The following is a 14,113-nucleotide window of genomic DNA, read 5'->3' as shown; positions in this document are numbered from 1 at the left end:
TTCCTCCCAGACATCTTATCTCGTACATTTTGGCAATCGCTATGTAAAACTTGGGATTCGTCAGAGGGATGTGCTCAAGAAGCCATCCCGTGAAGGAGAAGGGCGAGTGCTTCTATTGTGGGATAAATTCTTCAACATTTATGTCAGTGGTTCTCAGCGGCCCTCACTCAGGGGCCACGTCACAGTCCCTGTGAGTGAAGCCGGGGCAGCATTTGTTCCACTTCCTCCTCCTCCTCCTGTGTGCTCATTACCTCCTCCACCTCCATCTTTATCCTCTACGTCCTCAGCTGTCTCCTCCCTCTACTCCTCCCCGAGTCTAATCTCTTGCTTGTTTGGAAAACAACGCGCGCAAGAGCTCGCCATCGACCGTGCTCCACCGTGGGAGTAGCCGGGTAACAGCAAGTAGCTGCAGGACGGAGGGAGTAGATGTAACGGTGCTGCTGCAGGGGTCATGCATCCTCCCGTGTCCCGATTACTGCTGTGCACCTTCTCTCGTGGACCACTTCTGTCTGAAGAGAAAAAAGAGAAATACAAGCAGACATAGGCAGTGCCAAAAAGCAATTAAAGCAAAAAGTAAATTACAATTAGCAAGACAGCGGCCGATTGCCGTCATTATTTTTGGTGAAGAGCTCATTACGACTTATTCAAGACTCAAAACCCAAACTCTTGGACTTGAGTGGACAGACTCGCCAAACAGAGAACTTGGTCCTACCTCTCTTGTTCCCCCGCTGGCCCGGCGCCACGGTGCCAAGGCGCCACCTTATTGCTCATGTGACGAATGGAAGTCTTACCCTCGACCGGCCGGCCCACCCAGACCGGCCCAGGACTGTCAGCGCCTCATCAGGTACTCCGGCCACACACGTGGGATCTCATCTAAAAGCACAGGTTGGCACCGAACGCGCTTTAGAGCCCGTCCTGCTGACTAAAACGGGGGCTGTCAAATCTTTTTTTTTTTTTTTTTTTTTGGAAACGAGCATCAGTACAACACAACACGGTAGTACTACGAACCAGAACCTCCAGAATGAAAACACAGTTAATTCAGCGGCTCGGTTATTTTAAACAAATGCTGAACGCCATCACCTTCGGCGAGCTAAGTGCAGTGCATTAAGTGCAGGACTGTTATGTTAGAATGAATCCAGTCTCTCTAGTGTACCTAATAAACTGGCAAGTGAGACCAACCAGATGAGCGCAGCGGTGAGGATGTGCAGGAGAAAGGAGGAAAGGTCAAACGCGGCACGCAAGTGGCTGCGTGCACAATGTGTAAGTAAAAGTTCTGGTGTGTGAGTTGTTATTTGTCCAATCTGAAAATAAAGATGGAGAGGCAAGAACTACAAATCCAAAGCTTGATTGACTTCTTGCGTTGGTGCTATAGTGATGAAGCTGAATGAGTCTCTGTATGTGTGGGGAGGGGGGTATTAAACTCAGTGTCTCAGAGTTGGGGGCACATTCCTCGGTTGATTTAGTGGGCATTAAGAGGAAGAGGAATGTGTCGAGGCTGTAGAGGCTTTAAGTCCGCTGCGGTGTAAACTGGCTGGGAGGAGCTCTGAGGCTTGACAGCCCGGTTCTGACGGATGACTGACACTCGGCTTAATGTGAGAAGGATGGGGAGCGGAGGGGGCGAAGGAGCTGAGGCTGGAAGAAGAAGGAGGAGAAGGAGGAGGAGGAGGCGTATTTCACTTTAGAGAAATAAATACGAGATTAATAGAGACAGAAAAATGTAGGCGAGGTTTAGGTGTGGAGCTAAGTCCGGTCAGGAGAGGAGGAGGAGGAGACGATGCCAGGATCTGGGATAAACGGAGAGGAAAGAATGCGAGAAGGGGGGGAGAAAAACAAGAAGTCACACACTCTGGGACAAAGAGGAGCTGATCGAGAGAAACTAATGACTCAAATCAAAAGGATTTCAGAAGCTTATCTTTATTTGCTCAAGATGGTTTGATAGTTGAGAGAAAAAAAGATACACACAAAGAGAGAACACAGAAAGATTCTTTTCTTAGCGTCCCGTTTATGCAACACCAGTCGCTGGGTCGGTTGTGCAAGTTTGACAGAGGAAAAGCAACACAAGTAAATATATCATTTAGTAGATAGAGAAGTCTTAAAAACAGCTAAATCAAACCGCCGCATTGATGCAAAGTCACGAACTCTAGAGTGGTGCAAAAGCTTTTATCCTGCAGTATAACATCGAACAAAATCGGCTAAGAAAAGCGTCAGGTAAGACCTGTGTGTGTGTGTTTGTGTGTGTGTTGAGGATTTATTTAGTCCTGAGACAGTGTAAGCACATACAGTATGGTTGTGTGTTTCAGACTCTTTGTTTGAGGACAGGCCTGATAACACTACTGAGCTTTTAAAATACCGCAGCACACAGATCAGACTGAGCCGCTTCAGGGAAATATCGAAATGAGGATTTGTGTTTAAAAAAAAAAAAAAAGCTTTAGCTAATTTGACGCCGCAAAAATGCGAAAGGATAACTTTGGTGGTTTTCTAGATTTTTCTTATAGTCGACAAACCTCATAAAATATTTGTACTAGGATCAATTTGTCGCTCCTTTCACGAGGCTTTGTCGACGATAAAAATAAAGCGGAGGAAACGTAGCATCTAACTCGACATGTCTAACGAACTCCCAACTGATACACGACAGTAAAAGCACACTTAAGAAGAAGCACTCGGAAACGAATGGAACAGCCAAGAATGTTATTTTTCTTCACACCTCTACGGCTACATTTTAAAGAACAGAGGTTTGTTGTGTTCGGGCGCGATCTAGAAACGGCGCCACGCTCAAAAAACGTAAAAATAAAATAAAATAAAAGGCAAACCACAGCCAGCGAGCCGAGAAACCTGCACTCACTTCCTCCCGCTGCACGTAAACATGACTCAACGTCCTTCTTATTTCCTGAATTTATCCGTTCCTTTCGCAAGTCAATGAAAGTGCAAACACCGTTCTTTGTCAGACTCGAAGCATGCACCGCAGACACTGTATGCATGACTCATCTACATTACATAATGAGTTGTCTCGCTCAGATTTTTTTTTACACCCCTGCATGTTGTTGTTTTTGAAATAAAGCTACGTGACAGCACGGATCGAGTCAAAGTGCACAAGGTCAAAATAAAGAAACGCGCGAAATGAATAATAATAAAAAAAATAAAATAAAGAGAGGCAGGAAATGAGCACCCTGTCACTGTGGATGTAAAACCCATGTCCTTCACCCCGCTATCCTCGCCCCTTTCCCACCCACTGACCGAAAAACTCTGATGCTGATGTTGCACACCCCTGCTGGTGGGGCCCGGAGGGGGGGGGCCGGCCTGTCACACAGTGAGAGAGATGAAGCTGTTGTATCTCTGGATGTTTCTCTTGAGGATCTCCGAGCACGGGCCCAGCACGCGCTCGAAGCGGGGCCTGTCCAGCTTCACGCACTTCAGGGGTCCGCGGGCGACGACGGTGGCTGCCCTGGGACGGTTCAGCAGCAGGGCGATTTCACCTGGACGAACAACACGATGATTTGTTTTCACTCCAAGAACTTCTGACATTTCTAAATGAATGTTTTGCCATTTATCAAGAGGATTGACTTTCCATAGTTGCAATTTATTTATTTATATCTTCTAAAAACGCGGTTGATTGAATTTCGTGCTGGACCTTTCTCGGTTAAGTGACGTGCCAGCTGCGCCATTCGCGGGTTTACTTTTACGTGTCATGCTACGTTAAATCAGACGCGCAATATAAACCAGTTTTTTGTTTTGATCAATAGCTTTTTTGTGCACGGAGCCAAGCTGGAAAGATGGAAAAAAGCCGACACACTCACCAAAGTAGTCGGAGGGTCCAAGGCGCCCAACCTCCACATACTCCTCATTGTCAGACCTGCGCTGCAGAACGGAGGCTATTCCCTGAAAGCGGGAAAGAGAAAAAACAGGATGAGAAGGAGAGGAATAAAAGGAGGAGGGTGCGTGTGTGTGTGAAGAAGGGAAAGATTTGGGGGGGGGGGGGGGTATTTAGCAAGGGACTGAAAATCATCAGGAGGATTAAGCCGAGGAGAAATTCCTTTGCTTCATAAGAACACAGGTGCATAGGATTTAGCTCACTTCTCTGTGGGACGGACACCTGTTGTGTGGGACGCGTACGAGCGCGAACGCAAAACAACACACAGTCATGTGTTCCTACGGGGCGTGCGATACAAAAACCGATTGGTTCTGCTTTACTTCCTCCAGAGTGTCATAAATACAAACATCTAAGCCGGTTAGAGGCTGAACTTATTCCTCAGTGTCTCCATCGCTTAATCCCCTCTATCAGCATTCGCCCATTAAATGGAAACAACTGTATTGTCCAAGAGCGAGGGGCGCTCCAGTGCAGGTTCCCCAAATGACCTCCCCCATCCCGCCCCCCTTAAAAAAATAAACCAGCACGCTTTTGATAGCATGTAATCGAGCATAGTCTGATGAGCATTTACAAACGCAGACACAGATGGATGAACAAATTCAACGCATTTGGGGAAAGCGCACACAAACAGTGAGAGAGTCGACAACAGTCCAACAGCTGATATCTCCTGGAGAGACCGAGCGGCGGACTCCATGACCAGCTACGCGTGTTTTTTTTTTTTTTTGTGTGAGTGTGAGTCATCTAAAAAGTATAAGGGAACAAATTTGATTTCCGTTCACTCTGCCCGACAGATGACACATTCATGCTGTCATATCTTGCAGCTGCTTGCGGGCCTGAGCGAGCGCACGTTAGAATATTTATCTCCATGCGAGAAGTAGGCGACTGTACAGCTGAGGTGGCGCCGTGGGTTAAGCCCAAAGTTGCTCCAAATGGCAGGTGAGGGTAGAAAAGAGGTTTAAGTTGCGCTTGTGCAAAATCTTAACATGCAACTGCCATATCTGGAGTGAACATGTACAGACAGAGGTAGAATATGTACTTACTCCAGAGCTTCTGTGATCGGTAGCAGGAGAACTTCCCAGCTTGTCTTGGGCCACGTCATATAACAGACCTGACCGTTCCAGCGCTCCCTCATTGCCTCTAATCCCCCTCTGCTCTCTCTACTCTCTCCTTGTGCTGACCGGGCTAATAATGCTAAATATGAATATAATGAGCCTTAATGAGAACACCAAAACTGCCAGCCACTCACCGCGGCCACACAAAAGTGCGACTGTATTTCAGTGAAAGGGATGTGTGTGACTTGGTGAGTCGTCTGCGCTAGCAATGAGCTGTGGAGGAGTGGGGGGGGGGGGGGGGGGGGGGTACGGTTTAAGGAGGGAACACTGCGCCGCAATGCACTTAGCACGACAGCATGACGCAGCACGGTGGATTTAGCCGAGTCGCGGAGGGTCTCCTCGACGCTTCAATATATAGAACAATTTCTGAATTTATTCATTCATTTTGTGTAACCGCTTGTCCTCTGGAGGATCACCGGAGGGGGGGCTGGAGCCTATTCCATTCATTGGGTGAGAGGCGGGGTACACCCTGGACAGGTCGCCAGTCTATGGCAGGGCTAACACAGAGAGACAGACAACCATTCACACTCATATCTACGGCCAATTTAGACTCACCAGTTAACCTAACGAGCGTGTCTTTGGACGGTGGGAGGAAGCCGGAGTACCCGGAGAGAACCCACGCAGGCGCAGGGCCCAGTCGCCTGATGGATTCAAACCCAGAACATTCTTGCTAACCAACACACCACCGTACCGCCTCTAAGATCCAATATTTCCCGCATCCTCTCGTTGGAAATCTCGCAGCGTTCTCAAAAGACTGGTTTGAGACGAGATTAATCCAAAGCACGGCTCGGGCAGGCCTGACCGCTGATCGGATTTAAAAAAGTATGATGACAGAGAAGAGCAAAGCCACGCCAACTGGAGGTAAAATATTGTGGAAATACCACAAACCTCTAGAGCCAACGACTCGTTATAGTCATAGTTTAAAGTAAAATAGTTTCAACACAGAAACGTTTCTAAACAAACTGATATTAAATCGAATCAGTAGCGAGGCCCGGCCCTAGAACAATCACACCGTAGGCGACTGCAGCTGACGGTGATGTTATGAATGAAGGTATTACCGCGTGGTTAAGGCGTGTATTTGTCCGCCTGTCGGTGGACAGACTTTGTCAATAAGGTCGCAGCTGTGCAAGATGAAGGCACGAAACTTCACAGGTGTGTAGCTGAGATTAAAATAAAGTCCGAGTTCAAAGATGGGTGCGGTTAGATTACTCAACAAGTGCTCAAGGACGGGAACATCAAGATGCATTGCAGCCAGTGTGATCCCTGCCCAAGATTGTCTCACAGTAATTGTTTACTAAGTTTTACTCATTGCTCATTGGTCCTACGTTGTGTATATGTGACATAAAAGCCAGACATGATGATACACTCTTTGTCACTGGTGTCAACAAATATTTTTTTGGAAGTATTCAAGTATGTTTCTCCCAGGCTTGCACGAAAAATGGATTTACCACAAGTAAAGTGACAGATACTTCCCTTGAAATGTCCCCTTTAATCTTGTTGGGACATCCTGAAGGCCTTCTGAGCGGTAGCCAGATAGAAATGTGCCATTTACCGCTATCCTTGGAAGGTTTTTTCTTTACTTTTCCATGAGATTGTACAATGTTGTTTAAAACCTTTAGTGTGTCACTGTGTCTAGCTGAAAGACGAAGCTCGCAAAGGTATAATTTCAGTTTATTTAGGTAATATTGACTGCGCATTAGCGGAAGTAACTGGAAATGTGTGCATGTATACAGGTGTGCGTTTGTATCTAATACAGTTGGGTTTTAGCTTGGTCTGTCAGACTTGACAAACAATCAGTTGGAAGGCAGAGATCACAATCGCTTGGATAATTTGATGAAATATCTCTAATTACATCAACTTACTAGCGGAACTGACTACAGAGGGCAGATGTCTGAAGTGCCCTTTGCTCAAAGCTGAAGGCGGGGACCAGATAAGTTCCTGGTCTGCTGCTCTTGGTTCTCCCTAAGAGCAGACACAGGTACTTTGGTACTGATCACTTTATTAAACTAATTTACATCAGATATCTCTCTTTTTTAAATGTTTACATCCCTATTAATAGTATTCATACCTTGAATTATTATGTTCTTGTTATCTAAATTAAAGTTATTCATGACTTACAGATGACGTACGACTAAAAACTGTCCATGTCCATCCAGCGCTGCCGGTATTAGAAGATAAAATTATAAAAATAAACAGCTGGCAGTACTAAACCTCCCATATACACACGTCGGATGCTTTTCATCTGCAAATATTTTTCAACCGCCCCGACTGGAAGCGGAAGCGAAGGGACAAATAAGTCGTGATTTATTAAGTAAGTCTGGTCGTATTTTGTTTCCTTTACAAAGACCAACTCGTCCACCTCAGCCAAGCATTGTGGCGCAAAGGAATAAATAAAAAACAGAGCGATGTGAATGGGGATAGACTGGGGCTGGAAGGGGCATTGAGACTCCCGTGTTTACGACCAGCTGATTCCTCTCCTTTCCATTCATGTCCAAACAAAGAGGGTGAGACGTTGCAGCGCTGCGAGTACAGTAGTTCTCATCCAGTGTGGTCCAGATAACCATCTACCAATGTACCACCCCAGAGGTAGTGCTCTGCCCCACAGATATTTCTTTTGTAAACATCGGAGAGACTCCCCTGTTCAACAGAGGGTGCATAGAACTGGAAATGACAAAAGACAGCTGAGGAGGTCAGGCAGAGAGAGAGAGAGAGAGAGAAAAAAAAAAGAGTGTATGAATGAAAGAATACAAACAAGTTGTAGAGACAGGGAAAGGAACAGTGTGAGACAATTCAAGCGGCAGCAATGAATCATTTGTCCCGTACGGAAGAACTTTTTTTTATCACTGGTGACTTAAAATCCACATTTTGGACACTTAAATACATAAAAACCGAAATGCATGTGCTACATCCTGAGCATAGAGGGTCAGCTCGTTGTGACTTTTTCAAAACGTAGGGGAAATGTAGGGGAAATGGCAATAACATACTCAGAGAAAGAGAAAGAGAAAAAGAGAGAGAGAGAGAGAGAGAGAGAGAGAGAGAGAGAGAGAGAGAGAGAGAGAGAGAGAGAGAGAGAGAGAGAGAGAGAGAGAGAGAGAGAGAGAGAGAGAGAGAGAGAGAGGTGCAGGCAGAGATGGAGGAAGGTGATATCCAGAGAAGCCTGTTTACAAGGCCACCCAGCTCCAGCAGCGTCTGCACCTTCTCATTCAAAAGCACACACACACACGCACAGATCCCTTACCGAAGGACAACGGCGTTTCTCACAAGGTTTGCTCTCCTTCCTCCAGGCAGCAAGCCTGAGGGACTGCTCGTCAAAATACTTTATCCCAATTAAGACGTGTAGATCTTTACCTTTCTTCGCGAAATTAACTTCATTCATTAACTACATTGATCTTCAGTCTGTAAAACCCAGCGTCCGGCTCCATTAGCTGAATTGGACGTCGGCAAATATGAGTTAAAAGCAAGTACCGTTAAAGGAGATATATTGTAGACAGCCCACAGAGGATTTCTGTTCTGTGTGACCCACGGGGACCCTTTAGACCCCTTCAGCGTGATTACTTTTGCGCGAGGTCAAAGGACAAACGTGAGATAACACATGTTGCTGTTAGAATCGATGGCTGGAGGAGATGAGAGTGAATACATTAGCAGAGAGGAATGTCTGGTGAACAGCCATCGCTGGGTTTTACATTAGTTTCATCCAGAGGCTAACAGGTAGCCACATGGGATGTAAGACTTATGACCGAAATCCAGCTGCCTTGATTTGACAAAAAGCAAAAAACACTTAACATGGCTTTAACATCAGTGACTGGAGACCTCAGTCAGACTTTATTCTTTGTGCATGCACTGACGTGTAGCTGGTTCAAGCCATTTATGCTATAATTAAACGCTAGCTGGCGCTGTGTCATTTTTTGCCAGTCTAAAGCACAGGTGTTCTGTATATCGAGAAATACCGTGTGCGCTGATATGTTGCATTGCTGCCATACAATGGTATAGGAAATGCTCCTGGTTTGGGAACAATGAACTAAATGTGCAAGCATCCATGCCCACCTTAGATTGATTTACTTTGGCTCAGTCAGACACCTAGTAGTTAAAGGGGGACTACGTTTTTTTTACTACCTGGACCTTATTTCTAGCATAAAATACGATCGTTTACTCACCCATATAACTTTAGTGTCATTTTTAGTCCTTCGGAAGATATTTAGCTCAAGCGGAGCGCTGCGTATATCCATATAGTGGGAGTGACTGGGGCACCGAAACGCAGTCTTTAAATAACGCATTATCTGCCGCGAAACTCGTTCATTTCACCAATATTTTGTTATGATATGCTAGAGCTATTCCCCGTTGAGTTCGGAGTTACCCGTTATCATCATCCGGGGTCTGTAGATTGACCTACTAACCTCTGACCTGGATGATGTCCTCTCTGAGCGCCGTGCGCACCCGCAACGGTCGGCTTGTTTACCTGTAACTTGCTACTGCTAGTTTTTTGCAACATGGCTGAATATTTTTCTGTTTCTGAGGAAAAATATTCTGTTCATTCTGACGACTTTGTTTATGATGGACGTCCTTACCATTTTGAGCCAGAGTATACGGATGAGGAGCTCGTTGAAAGGAGGATGCGAAGGCAGAGCGAGGAACAGCTGGTCAAAGAACAACAAACCGCTGCATGTCCGCGAATAGACCACAGGTAACTCCGGACTCAACGGGGAATAGCACTAGCGTATCATAACAAAATATTGGTGAAATGAACAAGTTTCGGGGCAGATAATGCGTTATTTAGAGGCTGCGTTTCGGTGCCCCAGTCACTCCCACTATATGGATATACGCTAATCTAAATATCGTCCGAATGACTCCAAAGTTATACGGGTGAGTAAACGATCCTATTATATACCAGAAATAAGGTCCATGTTCTAAAAAACTATAGTTCCCCCTTAAGTTGCCCGAGCAGGATAGAAATTTAAAACTTTTTAAATGATCACATTTGCTAGTATCATATCATATTCTGACTCTAACTGTGTCTCAAGAACAACACATGTAACGGTACATCTAATCAATTTGGTTTTTAAAGGCACATGATTTCAGGCCTATTACACCCTTCTTCTTCTCTAACCTTTTTTTTTTTCCTCCTCGTATCCTGGTGCGACCACCAACCAATTCTCAAACTCGTAAAAACGACAGCCAAGGAAGCCGCAGCTGTTACTGTAAGAACGGTGAACAACATACAAGTCTTCGGCTGAAACATACAGCACATGGTCCACACAGTGCGATATATGGAAGCGTACAAACGGACGTGTGCCATTCCAGATTCACTGTAGGGCTTGGGAATTGCGACTAAACTTGACACTACAATAACTTTGTCCCATCTCTGCTTCCAATTTTGTGACGAGAAAACTAATGTCAAACATACAGATGAGATGGTTTGAATGTATAACAAGGATGCAGAAATACGTGTGCTTGTTGGATGAGTCGAAGCATAAGCACTGAAGTTGACGGAGGGAAGGAAAACTCAAGAGGAGTTGATGAAAGGGAAGGTGAGTCCTCGTGGCCCCCGGAGCCTGTAAAGGCTTGTTTGTACAGTGTGAGAAAAAAATGTAAACATGTCACTATTCATTAGAGCGTCATTCCTCCGCCGGGCAAAGAAAGTGATGTCTCTATACCTCCCCTTTTGTTAATCTTCCCCATCAACAGTGTGTAATTAGTGATTGCGGGGTTTGGTTTTTGGCTGATCCCCCAAAACCACAGAAACAACAAAAAATGAGTGAGAACAGACAAGAGAAGAGAGAGACTGGGGGGGACGGAGAACAAGGACTGAAGGTTTTCAAATGGGAAGGAATCACACGATGAGAGGATGATGAGACTTCAGGAAGCTGATCTCACAGTAGGACAAACTCACACTAACAAAATCCTCCTGTTCCGTCTTTACTTGCGGTCCTTTTTAATTCATCCTCTTCTCTCTACCCATATGTCCCCGCCCTCTTTGACTCATCCTCCTTTCTCTCTCTGTCTTTCTGTCTCTCTCTCTCTCTCGTCTCCCTCCCGGGAGGCTGGGTCTCCTGACCCCGTGTGAAAGTCAGCAGCACACATTCCACCACAGTCCACCCTGCTCTGGGAAAGTCAGTGTCTGCTGCATGAGAGATGGGGAGAGAGAAAGCAAGGGAGGGACGACACAGAGAGAGAGAGGATAAAGAAAGGGACCACTTAAAGAGAGGGCAGTAGTTGGGCTAAAAGATGGGTATGGAATAGTTTAAGAAAAAGGGAACTTTGTTAAACATTGTTGGAGAAAAGTTGAGTGTACTCTCTCTTCCTTTCCCTCTTCCTCCTCCATCTCTCCATCCCGTAATCCCCTGGATTCCACTACAAAATTTTCCGCATCTTTCTCCTCTCTGGGACGTACAAGGTCTCACACCGATGAGTCATGTTTTGCTAATGGGAATATCTGTGTCCTGTTACATTTTCTGCATACTCAAAGTGGTTTTTTAAGTATTTCCGCATCTTCAAATAGAAGATACAGACACTGGTGCAATAATGTGAGGTGAATGTCTATAAATATGTGGGCAGGGAATTATTTTTTTATTTTTTTTGCTCTGCTAGCTCTGCACTCCAACTTATAAGCTTTAAAAGTTTAATTGCCGACCTTGAACTGCATAGCAACCGCCTCGATTGTTATGGCATGACAAGTACGACATGCATTGCCACACAATGCTTCAGACTTCAACGTTAGCCCGTACGTATCCGTTTTTGCTTGTTCTGTCTTTCAGTCTGGCAAGTGAAGCGCACACTAAGACTGGTTGGGGATCAAAGTATAAAAATAGCCACGACTGCTTCACTCTTAAACCAACAAGGGTGTACGCAACTGGAATACTTGAGCATACACTTTTAACTTTATGATTACGGCTGCGATTCAAAACTCAGAGCCCTGGATTAGAGCCAGGGCAACAGAAAATGAATGTGTCGCCGTGGACATTTTGGGATTAAATGCATATTATGTATTTGAAGGAAGGCGTAAGGTGGGAGAGTGAAAGGACTGATGAAAGAACGACAGAGAAGAAAAGAAGAGTTGTGCTGGAGGGGCACAGGTTAAGATAGAAAATGAGCCAAAATAGGGATAAGGACTGATGCATCACTCAGCACCTTTGATAAAATCCACCTCTGGCTTAACCAGTCCCATGCACTGTAACCAGGGACTACTGACTGACGGAGTAAATGACAGAAAGTGAAACAATGTGAGAAAGATACACGCAAGTCTGAAAACGAGAGACTGGAGAGGACAAAACGGCAGCAGCCTGTGCCCCCGCCCCCTCCAGACGGAGGCCTCTTGACTTGACCCTGGTGAAAGCTGTGTAAGTATGGAGTTAATCAAAAGTGTGTTAGGATGACAGGCAGGGGGGCCCTTCATGAAGTCGCGCCAGGGGCCCCGGTTCCACAAAGAACTGCAGTGTGAGGGGACTATTCTTTGCGCAGGAATCGCGGTTGAGGGCCAGGGCAGGGGAGCACCAGCGGGTCCTCTGTCTGCTGGTGGCAATAAACTGTCAGCATAAACTGTCAGCAAAGAGCCCACCCTACGGCGGCACGAACGCCAAACCCTCGCACCCACCTGCTGACGGTCTAATACCCCGTATTTCAGTGCGTGGAGCTTCCGCCTACATCTGCGACCTGATTACCTCTGTAATAATGAAGAAGTCATCGCCAGGTTCTCCCTGCACCACAATCTTCTCCCCGTCTTCGAACTGAACGGGCTCCAGAGCATCGGCCACTGTCAGGCGCTCCCACTTATCCAAAGACTCTGTGAATGGAGAGGAAATCACAAAGAGTAATGTGTTATTTACAAAGATGCAGAAATTTGATTATGCTTCACGGACTGAGAGGTCGTCTCCTGGTTGTCAGCTAATGGAAATGATCATTTCCATCTCAGACTAATCCAGTCACTCATCGGGAACCTTTAAATCTCAAATCTCTGGACTCCTCCCTCATTTCAAGGAGGCTCATGGAGCTAAAACACCTTGGCTCTGGATCGTGGTGACAGCGTTCTACGTTGAGTATCCGTTACTCGGGGCAAATTGCGACAGATAAGATAATCTGGTGCCTGCTTAACTGAATATGTTCAGGCTCAGTCTAACCAGTGTACGCGGACTGAATAAAAACATTTATTCAGTTGCCTAGATAATCACCGGGTGGCAAGGATCGAGTGGCATTTAAACTGATTGATTTAAAAATGGGATTCTGTTACAGTCCAGAAAGACCATTTATAATTTCATGAGCAGAGGTGAAATTCATTTAAATGGAGCTGAACATTTAATTACATTTAATATAAAAGCAAACCTGTAGTGGCTTGGTATATGTGGTGGTATATGCCAAGTGGTTCGGTTTATTTTTAACTCCCCCTCCCCCATAATAAGTGCAGAGATCATGATTTGTGAATGAGCTCTGCCAGAACTTGCGACTGCATCTTTATGAGCTGCTTTTTAGATCTCCACAGCCAGTCAGATAGACGTTCAGACTATCCACAGTAACAGTGGCGCGGTTAGCCAGAGATATTTCTGGAAACCGTCGGTATTCTCCAAGAAACCAAAAACCCAGACGGTCACACATCTTACTGGGAAAAAATCGTTTAATCCGAGGATCTGAGCAACTCAGAAGAACTGGTATTTTAGAATAACTGTGGCCCACTAATAACTAAACATCTCTACAAAGACAATTCACAAAATCTATTCAGCTTTTTTCTTACTTCAACACATTATCGCGGCCTAATCTTAAAAGTCTACATTTACATATGTAAGGAGACTCGGAAGCACTCATCTTTAGCTTTGTCTGGATGAAAAGGCGACTCATTGCTTTGATTTTGACTAAGACGTGAGTTAGAGGCGCAAACCTGCAGCGGGATCTCTTTGTCTGAACCATTGTCTCCCGATAACCTCCTCGGTAACTGATCCGAGTGTGTACGTTTGCGTGTGCGCGAAAATGTGTATGTACTTTGGATTAACTAAGGCAGGTCTAGCGGTTTGGAGGTGTCCAGTGTCCCCTCCGGTGGGGCCGTGGTGTCTGCCGGACCCAGATGGATGTCTTCTGTCTGGCTGCGAGCTAAAGGCAGCGGGTCTTACCGAGGTGATCCTTAACAGCTCGGCAGGTAACACGATACACAAAT

General features: G+C 45.7%; 1 protein-coding gene across 2 annotated transcripts in view; it reads right to left on the bottom strand.

Annotated features, from left to right (window-relative positions):
- Positions 1-1,860: 1,860 nt before the first annotated feature.
- Positions 1,861-14,113, bottom strand: part of prkar1b (protein kinase, cAMP-dependent, regulatory, type I, beta) — a 66,038-nt gene continuing 53,785 nt past the window's right edge. For both annotated transcript variants that reach the window (XM_084571083.1, XM_084571084.1), the window contains exons 9-11: positions 12,633-12,754; positions 3,795-3,876; positions 1,861-3,473 (exon numbers count right to left, since the gene is read on the bottom strand). In XM_084571083.1, the coding sequence (XP_084427209.1) occupies positions 3,301-3,473; positions 3,795-3,876; positions 12,633-12,754 (377 nt within the window). In that variant the 3' untranslated portion in view covers positions 1,861-3,300. The remainder of the gene's footprint in view (positions 3,474-3,794; positions 3,877-12,632; positions 12,755-14,113) is intronic.

The sequence above is a fragment of the Chelon labrosus genome (assembly GCF_963514085.1).
Source record: "Chelon labrosus genome assembly, chromosome: 21".
NCBI classification, from domain to species: domain Eukaryota; kingdom Metazoa; phylum Chordata; class Actinopteri; order Mugiliformes; family Mugilidae; genus Chelon; species Chelon labrosus.
This window is presented reverse-complemented; position numbering and strand designations above follow the sequence as displayed.